General features: G+C 48.4%; 1 protein-coding gene across 2 annotated transcripts in view; it reads right to left on the bottom strand.

Moving 5' to 3' along the window:
- The window catches only part of ECPAS (Ecm29 proteasome adaptor and scaffold), a 3,148,361-nt gene that overhangs the window by 2,776,880 nt on the left and 345,455 nt on the right, over window positions 1-26,026 (bottom strand). For both annotated transcript variants that reach the window (XM_069630810.1, XM_069630809.1), the window contains exon 7: window positions 16,714-16,853. In XM_069630810.1, the coding sequence (XP_069486911.1) occupies window positions 16,714-16,853 (140 nt within the window). The remainder of the gene's footprint in view (window positions 1-16,713; window positions 16,854-26,026) is intronic.

Raw genomic sequence — 26,026 nt, 5'->3', positions numbered from 1 at the left:
GGAGCAGAGGTAACTGGAGTGCTGGTACAGCTGTGGAAATAATGAGGGTCCTTCTCATAGAAGTCTGCCATAAATGACATTCTTCTCATCACCCTATCAATGTCGTCCGAACTCCAATTTTTTGAACTAGGGATGACTACAGGATCCTCGTCCTCTTCCTCCATGCCCATATCCGGAGCAGTGGGAGGAATAATGTTTGGCTTGGTGACAGGGTCAAGGACCTTGGTTTTTCCTAAAGATTTAGGGTCTTTTTGATTTTCCTTCTGAACCTGATGTTCTGAGGTTTTCCTATGCTGTTTTTGACCTTTCCCATGGCTGGAGGAATGTTTCCCTGGATCTTTAGGGTTCTCTGAATGTTTCGACGATTGGCGTCGAGATTCAGAGGTGGTGTCACAAGATTCGAGTCTTGGAAGATGGGCGTTGAATCTCAGAAGCAGGCATCGAACGTGCTACAGAAGTAGATGTCTAACGTGCTACTTGGGGGAAGAGGTCGGATTCGTCTTTTGACGACCGGGCCTCAATGACCTTTGGTAATGTGGCACCCTTATCAACCGTGGGCGGCTGCTGTGTCGTGAGGCGACCGTGACCTGGAACGCCCAGGACACACCGAATCGGCGGACCGCTCTCTCTACGTAGGTGTCGAATCTCAGCTGGGGTTAGTGTGCTTGGTGGAAGAGGTGTGTGTTGCGCTCTATCTGCCGGGTGTTGCCCCCATAATGAGCCGCCGGTCAGTCCTCCGAGGTCAGGGGCATGCGCGTGGGTGCCTGACGCCACCCCTGTGGCCTCGCCGTCAGATAAGTCGGCGTTGCTGCCATCGCTGAAGGAACCCACTCCATCCTTGGTCTCTAGCTGCCTGGCGTAGTGGGCCCAGCGCTTCGTCGAGCACTCCTCGAGTGTCTTGGCTTTAAAGAGCTTACAAGCTCTACAATTGGCCTCGGGATGGTCCCGTGGAAGACACAAGTTACACGTATTGTGCTTGTCTACCCAGGGAAACTTACGGTTACACTTCAGGCAGAATTCAAAGGGAGTACTCTCCATATGTCCCTAATTGGCAGCGGGCGGGTATATGTAGGAAATGAGTGTGTGTGTGTGAGACCACCCTCACTCTCCCTACTTGCACAGGGCCGAGGCCAGAGGCCTTCCGAGGCACGGGCCGAGGCAAGAGGCCTTCCGAGGCCCAAAGTCCACCATGCAGTGTCGAAAGCTGTTCTTCCTCGGTCTCGAGTTACCAACGACGATGTCTGTTGATCTTCGACGTAAGGTTGGAGAACAGGGAAATGGTGCAATTATAAGATAAATGGCTTAAAGCCAAGGGACTCCACAATATGCTTCCGACAAGTATGGCAGAAAAAAACAATCTGAGGGTCCTACACGCGTGAGGGTTCATGGGTACAGTGGACGTCACACTAGGGATAGTATTACTGGCACACCCTAGTTCGACACCACTTTGAGTTTAGAAAAACAAACTAATACACTTCCCCACTTCTGCAGATATTATGAAGCAGCCCAATTCAGGGTAGTGAAGGAATGGTTCGCCGAGACCCGGCAACGGATATAGACAGAGCAGGATGGGGCGGTGGCGGTGTCCCCACTATCGGGACTAGTATGGTTGAAGGGTCAACATAGATGCCTGAATATTAGGATCAGTGAAGTAATGGGGTTAGGGGTCAAAATTTTGGACGCAGCAATCAAGAGAGGGGCATTGTCAACACACCCCTGTCTATTCCTATCAATGTTTGGGAATCCAGACTTTCAGCTGGGGATGGAGATAAACTTGTAAGAAGTGGGCAACGGCAGGCTGTCGGACGATAAGGTATATGTACCAATCAGGAAATTTGTTGACATTACAAGAAAGCACCCAAGCTTTGGGGTTAACGAGGAAAGATCATTTTAAGTACACACAACTGAAACATTGGCTGGCATCCCCCCACTGGAAGCAAATGGCCACCAGACAACAGACTCCTTTTGAGATGTATTTGACAACAAACACTAGGTCGGGGAAGCTGGTATCGAACCTATATAGGTTCTTCAACACACAGAGGCAGGAGGTTTGGTGGAACTACATGGTGAAATGGAAAAGAGCCTAGGGGAAACAGTAACGAAAAGGGGGAATCATCCCAAAGCTTACACATTGAATACAAATGCGGGAGATGTGGCAAGGAATCCTCCTCCAATGGCACCACACGCCAGAGACTCCACACCATGTTCCTGTCAACGTCAGATAGGTGTTGGAGAGGGTGCTCAGGGAAGGGGGATTGGAAATGCATATGGTGGAGCTGCCGGTTCTTCAGCAGTTTTGGGAGGAAGTGAAAAAACAGGTGGGCAAGATGGTACAAGGCATGGAGCAAATTCAAGAAAGGGTGTGGATGGGGGGTTATGGGAACCGGGTCCGGGAAACCTCACCAAGGCCCAAAAAAGGGGCTTCATGATCTTATTAATAGCAGCATGGCTGTCTATTGCCCAGCAATGGAAGGAAAAATCGGCACCCACAATATATACGAATGGTTGCAAAAAGTCTGGTACTTTGTATCCCTCGAATGGATAACCTATCAAATATAGGGATCCCAGAAGACATTAAAGGAAGAATGCGGTCATGTGATTAGACACCTACAGAATGACCATATGGAACAATGGTGTTCCCATAACATTCGAATAATGGACATTGTACACTCATAAGGATCCTACACAGGGACTGGATTCTACACCGTGGGAGGGGGATTTGGGGAATGTTATTTGAGTAAATGTACATATGTCTTTGAAAAAGAATAAAAAGATTTATATAAAAAAAAAAAAAAAAAAAAAAAAAGAAGCATTCCTTACTACTTCAATGGTTTCTCCACTCGGCCTCCCTTTATTTAAAATACCCGATTCATAATGAGATACATGGAAGCCAATTTGCCTCAGCATTGTTACTTCCTTTGAAAACAAACTCAAAACAACTCTGGCCTAAAACTAAGGAGCACCATGTCTGTTCGCTCGCGATCTAAACATTTCACCCTCTCTATGTCCCTCGAGGATATTGCACTTAAATTTAAAATCTCAGCGGTCTTAAAAAAAAAAAATAATAATAACACTTCCAATTATTATTTGAAACAGATTATGCAGGCTGGTGATGCCGGCAGTTCGGGTGGCGTTAATTTCTTTTTTAGACCTCTGCATTGCATTCACATTAGCTTCCCCCCCATGGTATATAGCCTGGTTCTGAGATCCTGGCCCCCTTCAATATGGAGTATGTAAGTGGGGTGACTTCTTGGCATAGCCTTCCTTGGAGTTTGGGGCTCATGAAGGACAAAGCTTCTCATGCATACATCTCACTCCATTGACATCTAGGGAGAGCAAACTAGAGTTTCATTGGCTGCAAAAAATCAGATGAGTGAAAACACAAAAGGAGTCTGTGTAACATTGTTTGAAGTCGAAGCTATTTCCGACTGTATAACAAACATCCCTTGTACTCTCACCATTGTTTTTACCTTCGCAACAGAAGGGGGTGATAAAGCATTCAGAGTTCCCCTTGTGCAGTCATACTCAATGGGGCCAATTGAGTGACTCTACATTCTTTTACCATGTCATAATGAGTTTTGGTGGTTTGCACTGTCAAGGGCAGTGGCTGAGGTAGCACCGCCTTACCACATTGTTTTCCGGTTACAACCCCCGCTATGTGGATAAAAGTTGACTCATATTGAGTAAAAGCATTACTGACATTAGGCAAGACAGTAACACAATCCAAGCCTCTGGCTCCATCTCTAAGCATGCTTGAGGGACCCCCATTATGGGAATCCTGATCTTCCTCCGAGACGTTGTCAATCACCACAATAGGGTCATTAGTACTTGATCCCACCACATCCGTAGTTTTACGTTGTTTATTATACACCAAAGCCTCCGGTAATGTCAGGTTCCGGAGGAATTTGCACAATGATGGTTTAGATATATTTCCTTTTCTTATTCTTTGATTTCTTAGCTTGCAGTTCCATAATAGGGAAGACTTCCTGCTTAAATATGGCTGCTCTCTTGTTTGTTGCTCGGCCTGCCACAATTTCTGGGGTGTTCTAATGGCCCACCATCCTCCTGTCCATTCAACAGAACGATGAATAAGTTTGAATCTCCTATGGTTGTCAAGGGCCCATTCCTTATTTGACTGGCGGTGTCTGCAGACTTTGTAGGAGGAGCAGCAACATTAAGATAGCTTGGGACAGATCTCCCTCTCTTTAACAGGATTCAGGTGTAACAAGTCTTTAAGACCAGATCAGTTACACATATTGCCCAGTTTGTTTTGAATTTCATCCAGAGCAATCAAATGCATACTGACGTCAGCTTCTATGGTCTTCATAAAGTGATGCAAATGTAGAGATCACCTGATTAAGGGCAATCAATGAAGTCTGTGCATTTGCATAAATATCCTCGCTCGTGGAGTTAAGAGTGGGTAAGGAACCTTTTTTACTGGGCGCAAGGGTGGGGGGTAGATACATAAGAGGTTATGGTGTCCTCCGTCATATCCCCCTCCTCATCAGTATAGAATGATCCTCATCCGTATAGAATGAAGGGGAAAAATGCCCTCTTTGTGATTCCAACTACCCCACCACTGTCCCAGATCTCAACATTTCAGCATCAGAGATAGAATGCTGAGCCCTCTCTGGCGAGGTCCATTGCTGTAACAATACTCTTTGGCTTGGGCATCTGTGTTATTCACCAGTCCAAAATATACTGTGATTTTTGTTTCTTTATTCTGAGCCGTAATGTCACGGTTGGTGGTAGTTCTACTTTCAACACTGCACCCTTCAATTGGGGACTCTGGTAATGGCATGTCCTTAGCCATTTCCAACATCTGTTTGTGTAATGTCAGGTCCATATGCTTTGCAAGGCTGCAGAGTGCGTTTGTTATTTTATGAAGTTGTGCTAAAGGAGTAACTGTTTCTCGCTCACCAATTCACTGCACTCCCTGCTTTGGCTCCAAGTTCAAAGCACACTCTCTGCAAGCGGGATAAGAATAGACAGCAGGATTTCCACTTACCGCGTCTAGGTACTGAGTCTTCGTAGCACTGGAGCCGATATGAGTCAGTGGTTTACTGTGAAAGGCTCTCCGCCAGGGGTCTCCACCTCCGTACACGCCAATAGATCACTCACGGCACCACTCTGTGCCGCGCTCTGCACAGCAACTGTGTTTTTATGCACTTCACTCAAAACGCTGGTGCAGCGGCTCCTCCACCAATGAAAAAGACAGCAGACAGACTCCAGCTGGATAATTACTGACCACAATAGACCACTCACGGCACCACTCTTCCCAAAGGGATCCCAGCAAAGACAAAAGTCAAACAAGGACCTCCCCCACCAATCATGGCAGAAGGACCAAGGAAGAAGCAAGCCATCCTGAGCTGGCAAAAAAAGAAGATGGGAACCATTTTGGATCAATAGTGTCGCATGGGAGCCTTATCACAGCTGTGAATACAGCCTGCGTTTTAAGTTTCACAAAATTGGTAGAAGTATCCACTGTCACCAGCCACTCAGATGGTTTTGTTACTGTAACTTAAAAGTTACAGGAGAAGGGAAAAAGAGACTGAAAGTGTCCCCTCAGCACTACATATAAGATGGACGCTGGGGCGTGGCTTGGGCTCATGGCATGAGGCCGCGTTTGAGAGGAGCTCCTGCCGAGATCCTACATGATCCTGAAAAAACATGAAAATAATACATCAAACATCCGCGAGCACACCCACCAAAGCTATAACCGTTTCCCCGACCGCAACCTGGCCAGTAATCAGAAGAATACCGTGGGGGAAGGCGGCAGAGAAAAGAGGCCCCTGCAACCCCAAGATGGCGGACACAATGCGCTGGTGTAGAGGGGATGGAGCGGAGAGAGCCACTAGTGGCAGCAAAGGCGAGAGGCGAGGAGGGTGGTCAAGCACCGCAATCTGTCTGGGACAAGGGGTGCGGCTCCGCACACCGACAGAAACAAGGCGACCGAGCACCCAACAGCCCGAGTACTACGGCCCCAACAGGCTGCACCACACCGGATCCGGGGAGTCACGGATGTGGCACACCGAACCAGGAAGAGGGTACCCGGCGCAGCAGTAGCTCTGAGACAGAAGCCATCGGGCGGGGAAGAGGAGTATGCTTCAGTGAGCCTGACAACGCACACCGGAGACGGCAGGGACACCACAAGGCCCCCGAACTGGAGGTGTGCATGCAACAGTGCCCCGCGGCCCCAGAACGAGACATTGTAGAGGAGACGCCCGCAGGCCAAGCTGGATGGAGACCCGGCCGTGAAGGGGCAAGACAGCCGCACATGCAAGGCGAGCACCCGGCGCCACGGGGGCCCAAGAGAAATTGCTCAACAAGCATCAGGCAAGGTGGCGAAAAGGCGAACCTGGAACCACCCCAAAGCCTCTGAAGAGAACCAAGAGAGGCCCCGACCCAAACGGACCGCAGCAAGAGCTTCCCCACACATTACACCAGCTGGGGCCTGAGGGCACAGAGCCGGACCGCACCACCAGGCACCAGCACGACAGCCAGCTGAGCCGTTGCAACGGAGGAGGACAGCAAGCAGCAGAAGCACCAAGCCGACTCTGGGGACGGAGCCGGCGAACTGAGAAGAGGGGGAACGAGTGAGCCTGCAACCAGCTGTGGACACACACGGTGGCCGGAACAATACCCTGTTGACAAGGGGGGACGCAAGGAAGATAAGGATGAAGCCCAGGAGGAAGGCAACCGCGAGCTTCATTCCGAAATGCACGCAATGAGGGGCAGTCCCAAGTAAGCTCTACTTCAATACATCTAAACCAAACCCTCAGAGTGAGACTCGAGATATGAGAAGGCAACAGGGCAAAGTGGAAGCCCAGTGACTGGGCATTGAACAACCCTGAGGGATCACCACACAGGAGGGATGCTGCATAACCAACGCGGCATGCCACCCGGACTGCACCCACTGTAAACCGAGTGTGGGCACTGGTAGCAACAAGCCCTCACTAACATAAGGGGCAACAATCAGCACGGGATGCGCACAAAGCTACGCAGAGCGCTGTGACCCTGCACAACAGAGCCACACCACCACAACCTGCGGCCAGTAATACATCTAAACTGAACCCTCATAGACCGAGACTCGAGAATGCAAAAGGGCAAATTGGCAGCCCAGTGACTGGGCATTGAACAACTGAGGGATCCCCACACGGGAGGGACGCTGCATAACCAACGAGTGGCACGCCGCATGGGACGCGCATAAAGCCACGCAGAGTGCTGTGACCATGCACAACAGAGCCGCACCACCACAATCTGCGGCCAGCAATACATCTAAACTGAACCCTCAGAGTGAAACCTGAGATATAAGAAGGCAACAACAGGCAAAGTGGCAGCCCAGTGACTGGGCATTGAACAACTCTGAGGGATCCCCACACGGGAGGGACGTGGCATGGAGTGATAACATGGAATGTCCGCGGTCTGGGAACATACATGCGCAGGAATCGGGTGAAATCCTTAATTAATAGGAAGAGCGTGGCCATTGCGCTGTTTCAGGAGACCCACCTGACCAAGCAAACTATGGCCGCAGTAACAGAACACTGCGATGGGCAGTGTCATGGTGCCCCTTAATCCAAATATGCCAGAGGGGTGCTCATTTGGATAAACCCGGCAATTCCATTTAAACTATTGAGTTGGGAGGCAGACCCAAAAGGCAGGTACCTAATAGTGAGAGGATGCATTGAGATGGTGGAGGTCTGTATAATAAACTCATACGTCCCCAATCACGGGATTCCAAAACACCTAGACACGCTGGGGGCCAAATTAGCCCAATGCCAAGAGAGTTGCTTTATATGGGGAGGGGACCTCATTTGTGTCAGGGATTGGGAGCTGGACAGGTCGAAACCAATGGCAACTAAAAATGTTTCCGCAGTAGGGGCAGTAAACACATTAGTAGAAGCCCTAGATCTGGTAGATGTGTGGAGGGAGCTGCATCCCACAGACAAAGGTTAATCTTACTACTGATCACCACACTCCCTACACACGAGAATTGACTACATATTTGTGGCCAAGGGGAACCAAACACAAATTGAATCGGCGCAGTACTTAGGTAGGTCAATATCAGACCACTCGGCACTGCTGATTAATTTGAAAACACAGGGGCCTAGACCGCCCATACCACAATGGCACATGGCAGCAGACGCCCTAACAGACACAGCCTTTACGGAAGAGCTGCGACATAAAATAGAGGAATATGTGGAAAAGAATGTAGGTAGGGTTGAAAGATGGGGCACAGTCTGGGAAGCAATGAAGGTAGTGGTGAGGGGTGAGGCCCTCACAGGAGCGGGGGACAATCATAGGACAATGGCGAGCCAAACTGGGGAATCTGGCATAAAAAACAGTCAAACACAAAGGAGACGAGAGGAGGAGGTGTAACTAGCAAAGATACGGGGGGACTGCCAAGACGCATGAGGGAGGCTCGCCAAATTCGATCACTCAGTGAAAACTGCGAAAGCACACTCCGAGGGTGTTAGGGAGAATTCTCTCTTTAGGCTGAATCTAGTGAGTCCCCCAGCAGCTTTGCTGGATTTCTGGAGTTTTTTTTTTCCCTCCTGCCAAGAGTGAGACTCTTTCTCCCACTCTTGGACGTGATTTATGCTATTCCTTTGATTGGTAATGTGTTTTATGGGCTATGGGGTCCTTTACTCCATAGGGTCTCATCTGTTTTTCCTATGTGTGTTACACAGCACCCTCCGTGCAGTAACACAGGGGTGTCATAGTGACACCCCACCATAGACTCCATACACTGGGACTGACTACTGTCTTCCAGGGCATGTAAAGTCACCATTGGCTTTACTAGTCCCAAATTATTAAAATAAACCAGTACAAACCATCATATTGTGGGCGTACTGGTCGGGGCAATTCGATTGCCCCGGGGTCTGTTAGTCGAGGGGGCACGTCTCCGTCCCCCCTGATCGTGTTTTGGCTGGTGGCAGTGGAAACTACTTTTTATATTCGACCGCAAATATTTTCCTATGGGATTTTCCCATTGTTCGAGGCTACCAACTTTAATTATTTAATTCTCATAGCCTCGAACATACCGCCGGTTTATTTAATTAATATTAATTCTTCGGTTGGTATTTTTTGCCAAGACTCAATTCTAAAATGGCGTTTGTGTTCGCTTCTGTGACTCCAACCCAAGTCGAGCCCTTTGTTCCACTTTTTGGCGGGCTTCTCCACAGAAGCCTCCAAAAGTGGTGCCACTCTGTCTGGGTACCACAGGGGATGTGGGAGGGGGTTTAGGCACCCTGGACTGAGTTACCTTGGTAACTCAAGTCGAACTCTTGTGTGATTGGCCCAAGTGGTGAGCCGGCCGGCTCACCACTTAGCATGTTTGATTGACAGCTAGGCTGAGTGAATAGGGGTATGCTGCATAAAAGCAGGGCTTTGGGGACTGGAACTTCAGAAGTCGCCACAGGACCGGAGAATCCGACGAGGGAGAAGCTGAGCCGACCTACCACGACGACACCACTTATGGAGCCCTGCAGAACCGACTCACCACTTCCCGACGACAGAGAAGATCTCCCGGCTGGAGAAGCTTCTTCCCCTGACTGGTGGGCACAACCAGTTTTCCTTTCTTTCTTCGCACCCCAGCCCGGTTTGTGGTCGAACTGCCCGTGCCAAGCACCCCGGCAGCCAGATAGCCACTCACCACTGAACCGCGAATCACCGGACCGCTCCTTGTACCTGAGAAACTCAGCGGCTGGTTTCTTCCCTGGCAGTGCAACGGACTCCGGTCTTCCTCGACAAGATCCTCTCTTCCCCCGGATGAAGCACCAACTTGCATCCGCTGCCAGGAACAACTGCCCCCGCTGGAGCGTTCTCACCACTTTAAGGTACCGTGTCCGCCAGGCCTCCCTTTCTAAAGATTGCAACAAGGTAATAATAACCCCTTAACCTTCTGGACTGGGCTGGCCGCCTTGACCCTCTAACTGGTCCCTTTCTTTGGTCCAACTCCTTTTTGAACCTTTACAAGACTTGTGCACTGCAACTGTGTGATCTTGGACACATTTCGTTGGGATCCTCTGAAAGTGGATCCGACCTCTTGAACTCTCACTTCGCGGTTTTACTCTGCCTTCCTCTCTTTTTATGTTCTGGTAAAAGTGTTGGGATCTGTTTCAACTTGTTCTCTGCTCTTCTCTCCCTTTTTAAAACGAATTATTGGAGTGCCATCTACGTTAAGCGCTCACCGCTGTCTGAAAATAAGTGGGCCTTTATTTAAGACTTGTCTAATATTCTTTTAAGGGAGTGTATATCTTTTAGTGACCGTGTTTTTGAATTGCTTACTATTAGTACCTGTGTGTTTTTCTAGATGTGGTTTTAAATAAATAATTATATCTCTTTTACACCAAGCCCTGGTCAGTGTTTACTTGTTCTATTGTGTGCTCTTGACCTATTGTGAATACTCTGTATACTGCCTAACTCTTCTGGAGGGAAGTCTGACTGCTCAGCCACAGCTACCAAGTGAATCTGTGTGGTACAGACTGCTACCAAGTGGGTTTACTGCCAAATACCTGTGGTCCTAAATCTTTTGCAGTGGTCCCAGAGGGAACTGCACAGGTTTCTGCCTAGCAGAGGGCGACAAACCAGGCAGACTGTTGGCGTGACTGTGTAGGAGAGATCACCCACGATCTTAGACCACGGAGATCAAAGACAACGAGCAGAACGCAGCAGGACATCAACAACATCTTCCAAGAATTCTACTCCTGCCTATACAGTCACGGCCACCAGGTGCCACAAATTGACATACTAAACACGCTGGACGAAATAGGCCTTCCCAAAATAGATCCGGCACAAAAGGAATTCTTAGAAGCCGAAATAACAGGGGAAGATATTACGGAGGCAATACAATCACTCGCCTCCAGTAAAATACTGGGAAGCGATGGACTCCCCCCAGAGTTCTATAAAACATAGGAAGCAACCCTCACACTGGTGCTGCTTGTAGATTTCCGGGAGGCATACACCAACGGGGAACTGCCAGAATCCATGAGGGAGACCCTAGTTAAACCAATACCTAAAGCCGGGAAACCAATGGACAAATGTGATACGTATCGCCCACTAGCGATGCTGAATTATGACGTCAAAATCTTAACCACCATATTGACCAAGTGCCTGAACAGGATAATGGGGGGGGGCTTGATACACAGTGACCAAAACTGCTTCATACCAGGGTGCAGCACAGCGCTGAACCTGCGCAGATTACAACACATACTTGAGCAAACAGCGGCACCCCAGGAACACTATGCCATACTCTCCCTGGACACCACAAAGGCGTTTGATATTCTGGGAATGGCTGGTGGCGACAGATGGAATTTGGATTTAGGGAAGGATTCATCAGATGGGTGCAAATATTATACATAAACCCAAAGGCCAGGGTTAAACCAGGGAGGTGGGTGTCAGCAATCTGGGACATCAAGAGAGGGACGAGACAGGGGTGCCCACTATCCCCAATGTTGTACGTGCTGGGACTTGAGCCCATAGCAATATACCTTAGGAAGCAACACCTGGGTGGTGGCTTTTGAGTCGGGGGAAGGGGAAACCTGCTGTCGCTTTACGTGGACGACGTACTGCTGTATGTGAGAGATCTGCACCTGAACGTACCAGTGATCCATGACATACTCGATAACTATGCGAAAGTGTCAGGGATCCACTTCAGCAAAACCAAATCCTGCATATTTCCGTTGGCGGGGCTGAAGGGGAAGAAAGCGGATGAACTACCTGTGGTGGGACTCAACTGGGAGGTGGACACATTCAAGTACCTTGGGGTGAACATTGGACATACACCGGAGCAAATGCACAAACAACACAGCAAATGTGGTGCAGGGTCTGAAGAAGTCCATGAAGTTCTGGTCGAAGCTGCCACTATCACTGTTAGGTAGGGTAGCCATCACCAAAATGATCATTCTCCCAAGGTCCCTGTACTTCTTCAATAACGTGCACTGCTATGTAAGGGCATCCTTTTTCCGCTCCTTGGAAGTGCTGCTCCGAGACTTCTTGTAGAGCACGGCTCGCCACAGACTTCCACTAGCAATTTTGTATTTACCATACGACAAGGGCGGGGTGAAACTGCCAGATCTTCAAAAGATACTACCTGGCAGCACAGCTCAGCCACGTAGTTAAATGGCTAGCAGACGAGTCCACCTCGGAAACAGATCTACTACAACACCTAGTGGCTCCCAGCCAACTGAAATAAATCCTGTGGGTAAAACAGGAGGGCCTGAAACGCACTCCACGAATGACAACACTGGGCAGGAAGGTCTGGAGGAGAGCGCATAACCTACTAAAACTGGTACACCCCTACTCACCGGAGGTGCCGATAGCGGCTGACGCATGCACAGACAGCACACACATGGCAGTAGTAAGAAAATGGGAAGAGATGGGGATATACACGTGGGGTGATTTATACGAAGATGGGGTCTTTCGGGAATTCGATTCATTGCAAGAAAGAGAAGGGATGCCGAGCGGGCAATTCGTCTGGTACCACAGAGTCCGGGAAATAGCCAGAGAAAGATGGGAGGGTTGGCCAGAGGAACCACAGGCAAATCCATTACGGACCCTGATGTCTAATTTGACCAACGGCTGGAGGCCGCCTTCTAAGCTATACTGTATGCTGATAGACACACCCAACCCCAAGGGCACAGTGCTGAAATATTAATGGGAGAGAGACCTAGGCGAACCATAACCGAGAAAGAATGGGAGAGAATACTGGGCTTCCCCAAGGCTGTATCAAGGAACCAACGCTTCAAATTAATACAATTGAATGTGCTGTATCACACATACATGACCCCACACAGAATAGCTATGTTTAAAAAGGAAGCAAGTTCCCAATGCCCGTGGTGCAGGGGTGAATATGCAGACATGCTACACATGTTCTGGGGGTGTGTGTGCGTGCAAAGTTTCTGGGCACGTATAGAGAGAGCAGGGAGGCTGGAATACGGAGGTATGAGTGGTCAATGAAAGAATGTCTGCTTGGTGCCTATACCCGGATCAGCAAATACAAACATGTGGTTAGGTTCATGGACCTGGCATACATATTAGCCAAGAGAACCATCGCCATGTCCTGGAAAGCGGCTGCCGGGCCACAATACGAAAAGTGACGCAAGGAATTTGAAAGATGGGCAGAGGCAGAGACCAAGGCGTGGGTGGAGGGAGCAAACAGGACGAAAGCAGATGGTACGGACAAATGTGGGGCATGGAAAGCGTTGCTCTGGAACATGTTCCACCTGTCCGACGATAAGCCCCCATGAATGCACCAAGTAGGGCAAGGAAACACCCGAGATGAGCCCAATTAATCACTCCCCGACAACAAGTGACATTCCCCAATTGAGAGATGAGTAACGGAAGCTACAGCCCTGAACATTGAAGCGCCTGCCCTAACGGAGGTCGATCATAACATAAGCACATGTAGGAAGTTATTAATGGTTGTTTTTTGTTGTTGATTAAATGCAGGCATGTGATATGGAAACTGAAACGCATGATTGTAACTATGCAAATGCCAATAAAAACATTTAAAAATAAAAATTAAGGTGGGCGCTGGGGTGTTGAAAAGGGGGGGTGCTGGTGTCTCATGAAAAGTGTAGGTAGGATAGGAAATACCCTCCTATCCTTGGGAACAGTAGTTCTTGCACGGAATTAAAATAAAACCAAAGAGGGAAGCTCAAAGAGCCTCCAGTAACACTGCACATACGGTGCCGAGTACTACAATAGGAAATTACAGATACCTTAGAAAAAGATGGGAGGAAAGTGACTCCATTAAAATAAACCCAAAAAGGGGTGCCCAGAGTACAAAACAAGAATGGGTGAGTGATTAAAGGTTCCTACTCGCTCATGAGAGCAACAAAAAAACAGTCAACCAAAAAGTGCTGGGGGACTCACTAGGTGAGAAGAATATCAAGATGGAAATTCTTCCCAACAGGCGGTCCTACAGTTACTGGCACTTTACAGAAACCAAGGGATGGAGGAGTTCAGCAGGCCCAGCACACTTTGGTCCTCCCTCATGTGGGTATATGAATTTGAAAGGGAAACAGCCAGTCAGCCAACCAGGTCTTCACTATGGCACCGCTAGCAACAGCTAGGATTACATAGTCCATTCAGGGGGCAGGATTAGGCTTGCCGCAGGAATGCAAGAAGTAAGAAGGGCTCTTTTAAATACTAGCAGATGCTTACATGCAAATAACCCCATGGAATGGCAGGAGCGCTTAAGGGACCTGACAGCCACGACGCACTGACCTATGGACACTATGGAAGAATCATAGTAGAAGCCAGACCATGGCTTAGGAAAATCTAGTAGGCCACGATTGTCTTGGAGAAACCTCAAGCCTCACAGAATGCTCTGTGAGAGCAAAACTACTGTCGCGGAAACTAAGCCACTACCAAGGTCGCAATGTTGCAAATGACATTCCTTACCCTGAACCAAAGTAATACCGGCTATAGGAAAGGCGCGCTCTCCAACAAATACAGAATTATTCAGAGCTCCTGTGCTCACAAACGTGGTCTCCAAACACGTGATCCGTCTGAGCTGATGAGGTGCCAAGAGATGGTGGCTGGGAAGAGCAAACTGTCTCACCGATCAGTCAATGGCCGCAACAAAGTTGTTACACTCAAGCTACAGTTCTGCGTTGGGAAACGGAGCGCTCTCATGGCAGTTATGGTTTACACACAGTTATGCAGCACACACATTGTTGCACATCACCAACACATAGTTGAACATGCACAGTGAACAGGAGTCTAGTGGGCTGGGAACTAAGGTATCCCAGGCTTGGGGTGCGCGGCTCAACCAATGAGAAATCGTGGCCCTAGGGGTGGGTAGCTGAGGTCACTAACCAATCACAAGGTATGCATACTCTAACAAATAGTATCAGTTTTTAGGAATGTTCCAAGCCTAACACCTGACGCAGCCCTGTCTAATAATACAACTTCTATATAGGCTCCTATATGCGAAAACTACCACTCAGCAACCAATCCGGAATGGAGTTAGGTTTTGGAGAAGGGTCTAGAAGGTGACGCAAATTAGGACGTCACAAGTCATCAAAACTGGCCTCTGCGCATGTGATCCCTGCGGTTTGTTGGCTGCAATAAACCTCAGTTACACCTTGCTACTTGTGTGGTCCTTTCGTTCTTTTGGGCAAAGGAAGGAGTTAGGCCTTCCGTGAGTTCGCCATCTGCGGACTCCTAGCACAGCTCTGCCTGTCTGGGGGTTCACCCTAACAAAGTGAGGCTCAGAGGGCTAGTTTATACTGCTTCTTTAGAGCTTGTGGAGAGAACCTGAAGACCTAAATTGAGTGCCACCAGAACTGGGACTGGTGGTAATGAGTGAGGGTGTGGTGGCCAGACAGAGGAAAGGGGACCTTGGAGTGGGTGGTGTCCAAAGGGGTGGAACAGACGTGGAAAATTAGTAAAGTTGGAGACAGTTGTGCCCACATGGGTGAGGATTAAGAGATATAATTGCTAAGAGATTGTACCCCAAAGGGCAAAGGTGAGGGAGAGTGATCTAGCAGGCAGTGATAATTGTATCCAAAGGGGTGAAGAAGGTGACTGTGGTGAAAATCTGAAGCATGGAGATCAGTGTGTAAAGAGGGGAAGAAGGAGCGAGAGAGAAGGCAAAGGCTTTGAGTGGGAGACCGCCATAAGCAAAAGGGACAGCTAAGGTGGCCAAGAGTATAGAGGTGCAGAATGGATACATGGACCAGAGATGCTAGAGAAGGAGAGACGTCAGGGGAGTAGAGACTTCAAGTTTGTAAAAAGTCACATCGCACAGACAGCTTGAACAGAGGGAGAAAGCCTGGGAGTTATGGGTCAGAACAGGAAGAGTAGTTTGCCACTCACCATAAGTAGCTTTCTTGGCCCCATCATGGGGCTCCGTCAAGGATTCCGCTGGTACTAGAAAGCGAGGACTTCCAAGAGGAAGACATACCGCACCAAGGGCAGAACTGCCAAGCCTCACCCACATCAAGCCAGCAAGGGCTCCGACTCATCCCTCTGGTCATTCCGTAAAAACCTCAAAACACGGTTGTTCATATAAGATACTCAATCCCATAACCGCAACGCATTACACCAGTATGTCATTCCAAAGATAACACCATTCAGCTGCGGCATGCGTCCCTGTAACAAGCAATAAGCCTCAATTGTAAGCAAATGAACTGTTCATCTTGCAACCTGTCTTCTTACAACTAGCGCTCAGATGCTTCCGAGTTAGGTGCACTCTACAAATGCTAAATAAACAAGGGCCAGGTACCTTCTGAGACACTGTCGACTATGAATTACTTCAAATTTTACTTGCCAATCACTGTACCTATCCTGACATTTTCAATAGCACTTTGTCATACCCATTTATTATTTTGCCCCTACACTTTATAGTTTCTGAACAAAGCACTTTAAATTGCACTCGTGTTGGTCTTATCTTGATCCCCATCATGTACATGACACCACTTGAAACAATTAAAAACACAGTTAAAGCAATTGTTTCAACCAAAAATACATATAAACCAGAATCGTTCTACAGTTAACATGACACACAAAAATGAGTCAATGGAAATTAAGACCTACCATATGAGAACCGGTTATGATGGGGATTTGACTAGGCCAGTTTCACTACATTTTTAAAAGGGTACTTTTAAAAAGCTAATCTACTTGTATTCAAGCAAGATATTAATGAGATCTGCAGCAGAATCATCATCATCATCATTCAGCTGTACATACTGGAACGCTTACCTTTGCTTGCTTCTCAACTCAAGGTCGGCTGCTGTTGCCACACTGTGCCTGGTATCGCTCGAAGCAATAACCAAGTGTATGACAGCTTCGACTTCAGGCACCTGCTCAGCCTCAATGAACTTCACAATCCCCAGTTTACACTGTTCAGAAATATAAAAATACAGACAATTGTTTAGTTGGCATGTGCAACATGTGGCAAAGCAAATTATGTTCTTTCATGTGGCAGTAGAATTATTTAGAAGCTTTCCAAGTGCTAGGCACAACTATGTTTTAACTCGGCAAATCTATATAAAATGTCAACGTTGATGCTTTCACTGAAAAGACAACACATTCAGAAGCGGGGAAGGCTCAATGCAGGTTAAATGTGCCTCTACTTTGGGACTGCTCCCAATGTTGTAAGAGTAGGCAGTACACCAACGTATTTGTTTTGTATAGTCTGGCATAGTTTATATGTAAACCTGTAACACTGAACATACAAATGTCATATATAATTTCATATATGTCCTACATTATCCATAAATCAAGTTACAAATTATCACTAAAATACACTGATAAATAAACTGTCCACAAAATACAATTCATAGTAAAAATAGCGTAGTTTAAAACCATATCATCTCATGCTCCATGATTTAGGTTTATATCTGCACCAATGCCCCCTCTATTTTGTGCCATAAATCAACTTAAGGGCCAATGAAAGAGGAGTCTCCACCAAAATTCTTAGCCAAAATGCGTTTTAGTTGTGTGGAAATTATAGTATTGTTTTCGGAGGTCATTATTAACCCTGCACTCAGTTATTAGACATAGATCCCAATCACGCTGTTTTATATAATGGCCAGGATCTACTTTCAACAAGTGGACCCAGTCGTGGACCCAAAAATAAAAATGCATGCAACTGATTGATACACATTAAACAACGTTTCTTCTGTATTTAACAGATGGAAATAACAAAGGGTAATGTTGGAGTTGGCGATAATGTATAGTTAAGAGTGAAATCAACTAAGGTTTTCAACTTGAACACGTGTTCATGAGTTCTACACCAATCCCACAAATTAACTTTAGATGTAAGCCTTTTTTAAGTGAATAGTAATCAAGATCCCAATCAATTTCTCAATCTATACTGTCAAAGAACAGTTTAGTTAGCCCTTCTAAATTGGTGCAGGACATGGTTCTTAGTCCATTGCAAAACATATAACCATGGACAATTGGGGGAAGTGCAGGCTTTTAGATACAGTGGTCGTCCAACAATATCACAGAACTGGACTTCATCAGTGAATTGAGGCAATGGGTCAATATTATGATTACTGGAAAGCAATGGTAAAAGATCCTGTCCCGCCAAATAAAGTTGAAGAATTTTGTTGCATGCTTACAAGACATTCATTTGTCTGATGTTGAACCCAAAAGGCTAAAATACCAAGAGGATGTAGATGTTTACTTTGGATGTGTTTTGGTGGAAGCAGAGGGTGCAGCTACACTGGACATATCAAGGGCAAATTAATGCTAAATCTGCAATCAGTCACAGTTGGCAATAACTGGCAGAGTCTCCAGGAAGAGTCAAGAGGTTTATTAAAAGAAAATTACATTTTTGTGCAAGGTGTTATCAACTGCTATTTTCATCAATGGATAGCTTACATTAGAACGAGATGCAGATGGTTCAATAGAATGCACCAAGCTGGAAACGGGAGGTTGAGCCAATAAGGGCAGTCGTCCTCCATCTAGTATAGAAAGCACCTCCTACCAAACCCAAGCAACCTTAATTCCTAGTTAGAAGATACCGATTGTTTCTACCTTGCTAGGTAGTATTTCCATCTTGTGGGATACTCTCCTCACCTGGGGAGTCCCCCAGCACATTTGGCTGGACTATTGGGTTTTTCTGACCCTCATGACTGAGTGGTGTGAGGAAGGCATGGTATCAATAGTAAGACAGACAAGTAACCACAGTTCATGGGTGTTTATTGAACTTCAACAAGGGTGTGATAAACGCCCATCTAATCCTAAATCTACAGATGGGAGCAAGTTACGACCATCAAATAATAAAGCAGTTCTAGTGGAGTCTCGTCAAAATAAAAGGGCCCATAGAAAAAAACACAACTATTGCAAATCCGTATCGCTAAAAACAAATGGTGTGGGGTAGTGTTCATGAGAAACAAAGGCGTGTTCACAAAAATGATATGTCAGGATGTTCAGGCCGTTGGCCACCATACCCCACCTTTTCAGCACGGAACAACCCAGTTCACTCGAGCAAAGCACACACTCTGGCTTCTTCGGCACGAGGATTCAGTTCCATTACCAGCATCAGGGACTTCTGTGCCCAAGTCTCTTTACTTATCAAAGTCTCTTAATTCAGAGGGCCTGATGTGTCAATTCAGGCGATTCACCCTGGATCCCCGTCAGCCGGGCGCAGATCCCTTTTTATACCATAGTCGTTACTTTGGATCCTTCCTCTTCGGGCTCAGATCCCCTTCTCCAATGTTCAGAGAATATTCTTTATCGGGTGACTCACGGTTCACCCCAGATGGCCCCCCTTGCCGGGCTCAGATCCTTCCCACGTGGCGCCATACCACTCTGTAAATGGTATCTATCTTAGTTTCAAAAGTTCAGTCACTCCTTGGATGTTCAATTATACTCACGTCGTTCATCACATATGCTACACGCATTCTTCTCTTCAGATTTCTTCATACAAAGTTGCTGCTTGAAACCTTGGTTCAAACACAGACCGGTCGCTATCATTCTCACAGACTCACCAGCTGTGCTGACTTTACTAGCGCTGCTTTGTTGTAGGAGCCAAGAACAGTACCACGGCGGCAAACGCTCCTCCCCACCTTGGTTATCGATGCAGGAAAGCCCTGGGTACCTCCAACACACAATGCATGTTTCCTCAGCTTTAATTCCAGGTCTTATGTTTCATATGCTTATGCTCATGAAAGTAGCGTTTTTCTTTCGAAAAGGTCAAGGGCACTTATCTCCTTGCAACCCTCTCTGGTCTTGTCTTTGTCCTCATATTAAACTGCCATCTTGGAACTGCAGCTTCCTCGTGTGTTTTGCCTTGCTCAGAGTGTGCTTTCATGCTCCACCTTTTATCCGTGTGGGGAAGTGTGATGGAAGTCAGGTGAGTGTAATTATCAATAATTGCCTGACTCTGCCTAACCATTGTGATGAGACGATGTCAGGTATACGGTTCGGGTGTTAGTCTATTTTCTCGCACAGCGAGTTGTCTGTGAGAACGTTTTTGTGTCGGGAAAGGGGGGGGGGGGGAGTTCAGTTCCTAAGTATCCTACCTGGTAGCATGGGGAAAAGGTGTTATAGGGAAGGGGATACCGCATCTCACCATCCGGTGTCCGACTCCCAAAAGACCCCTCATCCAGGTGATCCTCATGCACTGGTCCACCCCCAGGAACTGAATCCAAAAGCGATGGCTGTGTCCTGGCCACCTGGATGACAGATCCCCGGGGTCTAGCGGGTGAGATGCCTTCTGGTTTCCCACATACCCTTCCACTATGCGATGTAGCTGAATCTGTTTCACAAGGGAACCGAAAGAGGAAATCCACATTTCCTTGGTCTTTACCCTTTTGGTGCTCCACAGTGAAACAGTAGGGTTGCAGGTCTAAGAACCATCTCGTGACTCTAGGGTTGGAATCTTTTCACTGGCTAATCCAAACTAGTGGAGAATGATCTGTGACAAGTGCAAACTTTCTTCCAAGTAGGTAGTATCTAAGGTAGATAATGGCCCACTTGATGGCAAGGGCCGCTAATTCCAGCACAGAGTAATTATTTTTCATGTGGGAAAGGTTTGCGACTCTTAAATAAGAAGAGTTGTTCCAATCCGTCACAAACTTGTAACAAGACTGCTCCTAGCCCAGTAATGGAGGCGTCCGTTTGCAATACAAATTCCTTTGAGAAATCTACTACCTTTAGGATTGGGTTCTAGCACAAGGTTTGTTTTAGGTGGGTGTAACATCATTCCTGTCAGTCCAATACTTTTTCTGGGGTTCAGCGTTCTTTAATTTATCTGTTGGCTTAGCTTTTCTATGAGAGAAGTTTTAAACCTACGGTAATAACCGATTAGCCCTAGGAATGCTCTGGGATCTCTTTTAGTTTTATGTGTGGGGGTATCTAGGAGGGCCTTCACTTTCTTGCGTTAAGGTTGGACACAACCATTTCCTACAAAGAAGCCGAGGTATTTCACAGCGGATTGGGCCAGTCTACATTGGATTGATTGGCAGTTAGGCAAGCTTCTGAGGGCTCTCATAATCGTACAGTGATGGAATAGATGGTCTTCCCAGGTTTTACTATAAATGACGATATCGTCAATATAAGCTTCACTGAAATCAGAGTAGGACTGTAATATTTTGTCCACAAGATGTTGGAAAGTGGCTGGAGCCCTGTGTAAGCCAAAGGGGAGAACTTTGAACTGGAACAATCCCAGGGGCGTTGAGAAAGCGGTCTTTTGCTTTTCAGGTCCATGCACTGGGACCTGCCAGTACCCTTTTAGCTCATGTCTAGGGTTGGGTTGTTAGAAAAGTGGCCTTCCCAAGTTTATCAATAAGGTTGTCGATGCGTGGCATGGGATAACCATTGAAATCTGAAATGGCATTGACTTGCGGAAGTCTATGCAAAACCTCCAGGAATGGTCAGGTTTGGTGACCAGAATGATAGGGGAGGACCACGGGCTTGAAGAGGGTTCTATAATATTCGCTCTTAAAATGTTATTTGCTTCCTCAACCACTATCTGATTGCGAGCTTGCAGGAGTCTATAAGGTTTCAGATGGACCACCTTTCCCTTGTATGTTCTAATGTAGTGATAAGTGCCTTTCACTCTTCCCGGTTTCTCAGAGAATACATCGGGAAATTATATAACTAAATCTTTTAAATCCTCTTGTTGATTAGATAACTTTGAATTAATTCCTCAAGAGCTATCTATTTCTTCTGGTACGAAACAGAATAGTATTGTGGCACTGGTGGAAGACAGGTTTTCCATCCACTCTGAAGAGATTTACGTGATATAGATGGATCTCTTGTTTCCTGTCAGGTTGTGCTACCTTATAGGTACAGGTTCCTGTTTGTTCCAGTATCTCCTATGGCCCATGCCACTTAGAGACAAGTTTGTTTTCTGAGGTAGGCAAGAGGAACAGAAAACGATCTTCAGTTTACCTTTTTTGTCATAGGTGGACTTTTGTTGTATTTGGGCCCTTTTCATACGAGTTTTCATAGACTAGATCTCGAACAAGTCTCATACGCTCTCGCAATATGTAGCAGTTTGATAAAGGTGAATGGGTGCCTCATCTCTTTCTTCCAAGGTCTCCGAGAGCATGTCCAGGACATCTATAGGCTCCCTACCATAAAGTAGTTCAAAAGGAGAGAATCCAGTGGATGCCCGGCAGGTTTTACTTACTGCCAAAAGTGCCCAGGGGATCATCAGTCCCAGTCCCTCTCGTCCTCATCTGCCAACTTTCTTAAGATCATTTTGAGTGTTTTGAGTTTTGTTGAATCATTCTACCAATCCGTCTGTTTGGAGTTGCGAAACTGAAGTTCGTAAGGTGGTAATATGGAGCAGTTCCTTGACTTCACCCATGAGCTTGCACATGAAATTGGATTCTTGATCCGTTAAGATTTCCTTAGGAAAGCCAACTCTGGAAAAGTATGGTAGGAGGTGCTTTAGAATCTGCCGGGTGGTGGTGTTCAGACGTAGGGAATGCCTCAGGGTATCTGGTAACGTAGTCTACAATCACAAGGACATATTTGTTACCCAGTCTAGATGTTTCTAAAAAGGTCCAATGATGTCCATTCCAATTCTTGAGAAAGGGACTTTCATTATTGGTGAAGGATTCAGAGGGGCATGCAATGGGATGCGAGGAACAAGTTACTTACCTGTAACTGTTGTTCTCCAGCATGGGTCTGGCATGGATTCACATGCTCATGAATATTCCCCGTCGTCAGGCTGGGAATCCTCGGGAAAGAAAAAATCAGTATCAGTTTCGTTTCTGATCTGCCTTTCGTAATAGTAACCAATCACTGATCTCTGAGTCATACTGACCACAGCCAATGACTGCCCTCTACCTAAGCCCCGCCTCTGGCAGCCATCTTCAGATTTGGTAGCACGTGAAGTGGCAGTATGACCAAGTGAAGAGCCGCAGAGGGGTAGGCGGGAGGGTTCGCATGTGAATCCATGCCAGACCCATGCTGGAGAACAACAGTTACAGGTAAGTAACTTGTTCCTTCTCCAGCATGGGGTCTGGCATGGATTCACATGCTCATGAATAAAGAATACATAGCAGTACACACATGCACAACCACGGGAGGTGGCAAAGGCTCAACATTAAGCATTACATCAAACTCAACATTAAGCAATTCTTACCTCCTCACCAGGCTCACCTTAGGCGAACAGATTGCGCAGCACTGCTTGGCCGACCCTGGACTCCTCCCTGGAATCCCGATCGACGCAGTAGAATTTCGTGAAGGTGTGCGTCGACCTCAACGTAGCAGCCCTGCAGATGTCCAGCAGGGGCACACCAGATAAGAACGCCGTAGTAGCAGCGATCGCTCTGGTCAAATGGGCTCTCGGACGGCCTGGCAGCGGTCGGTTAGCCAACCGGTGACAGTGCATGATGCAGCCGGAGAGCCATCTGGAAATAGAAGACTTTGAGAGAGCCTTCCCTTGATTCACAGGTCCAAAGTTCACGAACAGCTGTGATGTCCTCCGGAAACTCTTCGTGCGGTCCACGTAGAACTTCAGCGCTCTAGCCACATCCAGCGAGTGCAAAGTCCTCTCGGCCGGCGACGAAGGAGACGGGAAGAAAACAGGTAACACCAAGGGCTCGTTAAGATGGAAGTCCGACGGCACCTTGGGCATAAAGGAGGGGTGCGTCCTAAGCACCACCCTCGAATCATGGAAAGTCAAGTACGGTGGTTTGCAGGATAGGGCCTGGATCTCTCCCACTCGTCGTGCGGAGGTAATGGCCACCAGGAACGCAGTCTTCCACGACACAAACTTCATCGGTGCAGAGTGCATCGGCTCGAATGGGGGCCCCATGAGCCTGGTCAGCACCACGTTAAGTTCCCACGCCGGGGCCTTCACCGGCGGGAACGACCGGAACAGTCCCTTCATAAATTCTTTTACCAATCGATGGGACCACAGGGACGTCCGTCCAGTGGTTCTGGTATATCTGGAGATCGCCGCCAGATGAATCTTAATGGAGGCATGGGCTAGCCCAGCCTTTGCCAGCGATAGCAGGTACGGCAGCACTTGAGGGGCCGTAATCCTTAGGGGGTTGATCTTCTGTGCTCGGCACCAGACAGAGAACCTCTTCCACTTATGGCCGTAGCATTTGAGAGTCGAGGACGCCCTGGCCTTTGCAAGAACCTCTCTGCAATTGGCCGGTATATCGTAGCCTCCAAACTCTAGCGCTGCAGGAGCCAAGCCTGCCGGTTCAGCGACGCCGGGTCGTGGTGGAAGATGGCGCCTCCTTCTCTCGAGAGAAGGTCCGCGTCCGCAGACAGCTTGATGGGAGGGGACGTTGACAAGTCCAGAAGGTCCGGGAACCAGATCTGCCTCGGCCATGCCGGTGAGACGAGGATCATCCTGCACCGGGACCTCTTGAGCTGGCTGATGAGTCGAAGCAGCAACGGCAACAGAGGGAGCGCATACAGGTATAGGCCGTCCCAGGGGAACGAGAACGCGTCGCCCATGCTTTTCGGCTGGGGAAACCTGCTGGCGAACCTCTTGCACTTCGAGTTCATTGCTGTTGCGAACAGGTCGATTTGGGGTTTGCCCCATCGTCGGAAGAGTTGGTCCACCTGATCCTGTCGCAGTTCCCACTCGTGACACGCGCGCAGCTCCCTGCTGAGCGAGTCGGCGATGGTGTTGCTTTCTCCTGCCAGGTGGAAGGGAACCAGGAACATCCCCTGGGCGACCGCCCAGTGCCACAGATCCACTGCCTCCTTGGATAGGGCTGGGGATCTGGTGCCTCCCTGCTTCCGTATGTAGAACATTGTCGTGGTGTTGTCCGTGAAGATCCGCACCACCTTGCCCTTGAGCGACGGGAGGAACGATTTGAGAGCCCAGAACACGGCTCGGAGTTCCAGGACGTTGATGTGCAGGAGCCTCTCCTCCGGGAGCCAGAGGCCTCTTGCGTGGAGATCTCCGGTGTGGGCGCCCCAAACTTCCAGGGAAGCGTCCGTCGTCACCGTCTCCTGGTACGCTGGTGTCTGAAAGTCCTTGCCCGCCGTGAGGTGCGCTCGAACGCCCCACCACTGAATCGCCCGCCGGAACACCTCGTTGAGGGGAACCCTGTCTTCGAAGGTGCCCGTCGCTTGCATCCAACAGGCGTCGAGAAATTCTTGAAGAGGGCGCATCCGTAGTCTGCAGAGGCGCACCAGGTAGATGCAAGAGGACATCATCCCCAGGAGGGACTTGATGGACCTCACCCTGGCCACGTCCATGGCAAGCAGGCGCTGGACTTTGCCTAGAATGGTGTTCGTCCGCTCTCCCGACGGGGCCGCCAGGCGCCTCACTGTATCGAGCTTCGCTCCCAGAAACAGGGCCACCTGCGACAGCACCAGGTGGGACTTTGGGTAGTTTATGGCGAATCCCAGGTCTGTGAGTAGCTGGACGGTCCTCGCAGTGTGTTTGACGGCGAGTTCCTTCGTTCTTGAGCGGATGAGCCAGTCGTCCAGGTAGGGGTAGACGTGAATCCCCTGCAGGCGCAGCTGCGCTGCCACTGGTGCTAGGCACTTGGTAAAGACCCTGGGGGCCGACTTCAGTCCGAACGGCAGTGCTCTGAATTGGTAGTGCCGTCCCTGGACGACGAACCTGAGGAACTTTCGGTGACTTTTGAGGATGGGAACGTGGAAGTAAGCATCCTCCAGGTCCAAAGACGATAGAAAGTCGCCTTCCTCCAGCTGTCCCAGTAGGGTGACCATCCTGAACTTCTGTGATCTGATGTATTTGTTCAGACGACAAAGGTGCAGGATGGGGCGCCAGCCGCCCGTCTTTTTCCTGACGAGTAAGTACCTTGAGTATACCCCGGAGCCTCCTCGGGACAAGCTCTATGGCGCCTTTCCTGAGCATCGCCCGCACTTCCAACAGCAGTTGCGGGACGTGATTCTCTTTCCTGGCCACAGGTGGAACGTGAGGGCACTTCTTCAGGAATTCGATAGAGTGTCCTCTTGCCAGGGTATCCAGCACCCAACGGTCGGTGGAGATGGACTTCCACGCGCCGACGAAGTTCGTCAGCCGGCCTCCCACCGGGGTGTTTCGGTGGGGGCCCGAGACCACGGCCGGTTCAGTCCTGCTTGGAGGTGGTGGTCTTGCCGCCCT

The sequence above is a fragment of the Ambystoma mexicanum genome, chromosome 6q, assembly GCF_040938575.1.
Source record: "Ambystoma mexicanum isolate Mex_15411 chromosome 6q, UKY_AmexF1_1, whole genome shotgun sequence".
Classification (NCBI taxonomy): Eukaryota; Metazoa; Chordata; class Amphibia; order Caudata; family Ambystomatidae; genus Ambystoma; species Ambystoma mexicanum.
This window is presented reverse-complemented; position numbering and strand designations above follow the sequence as displayed.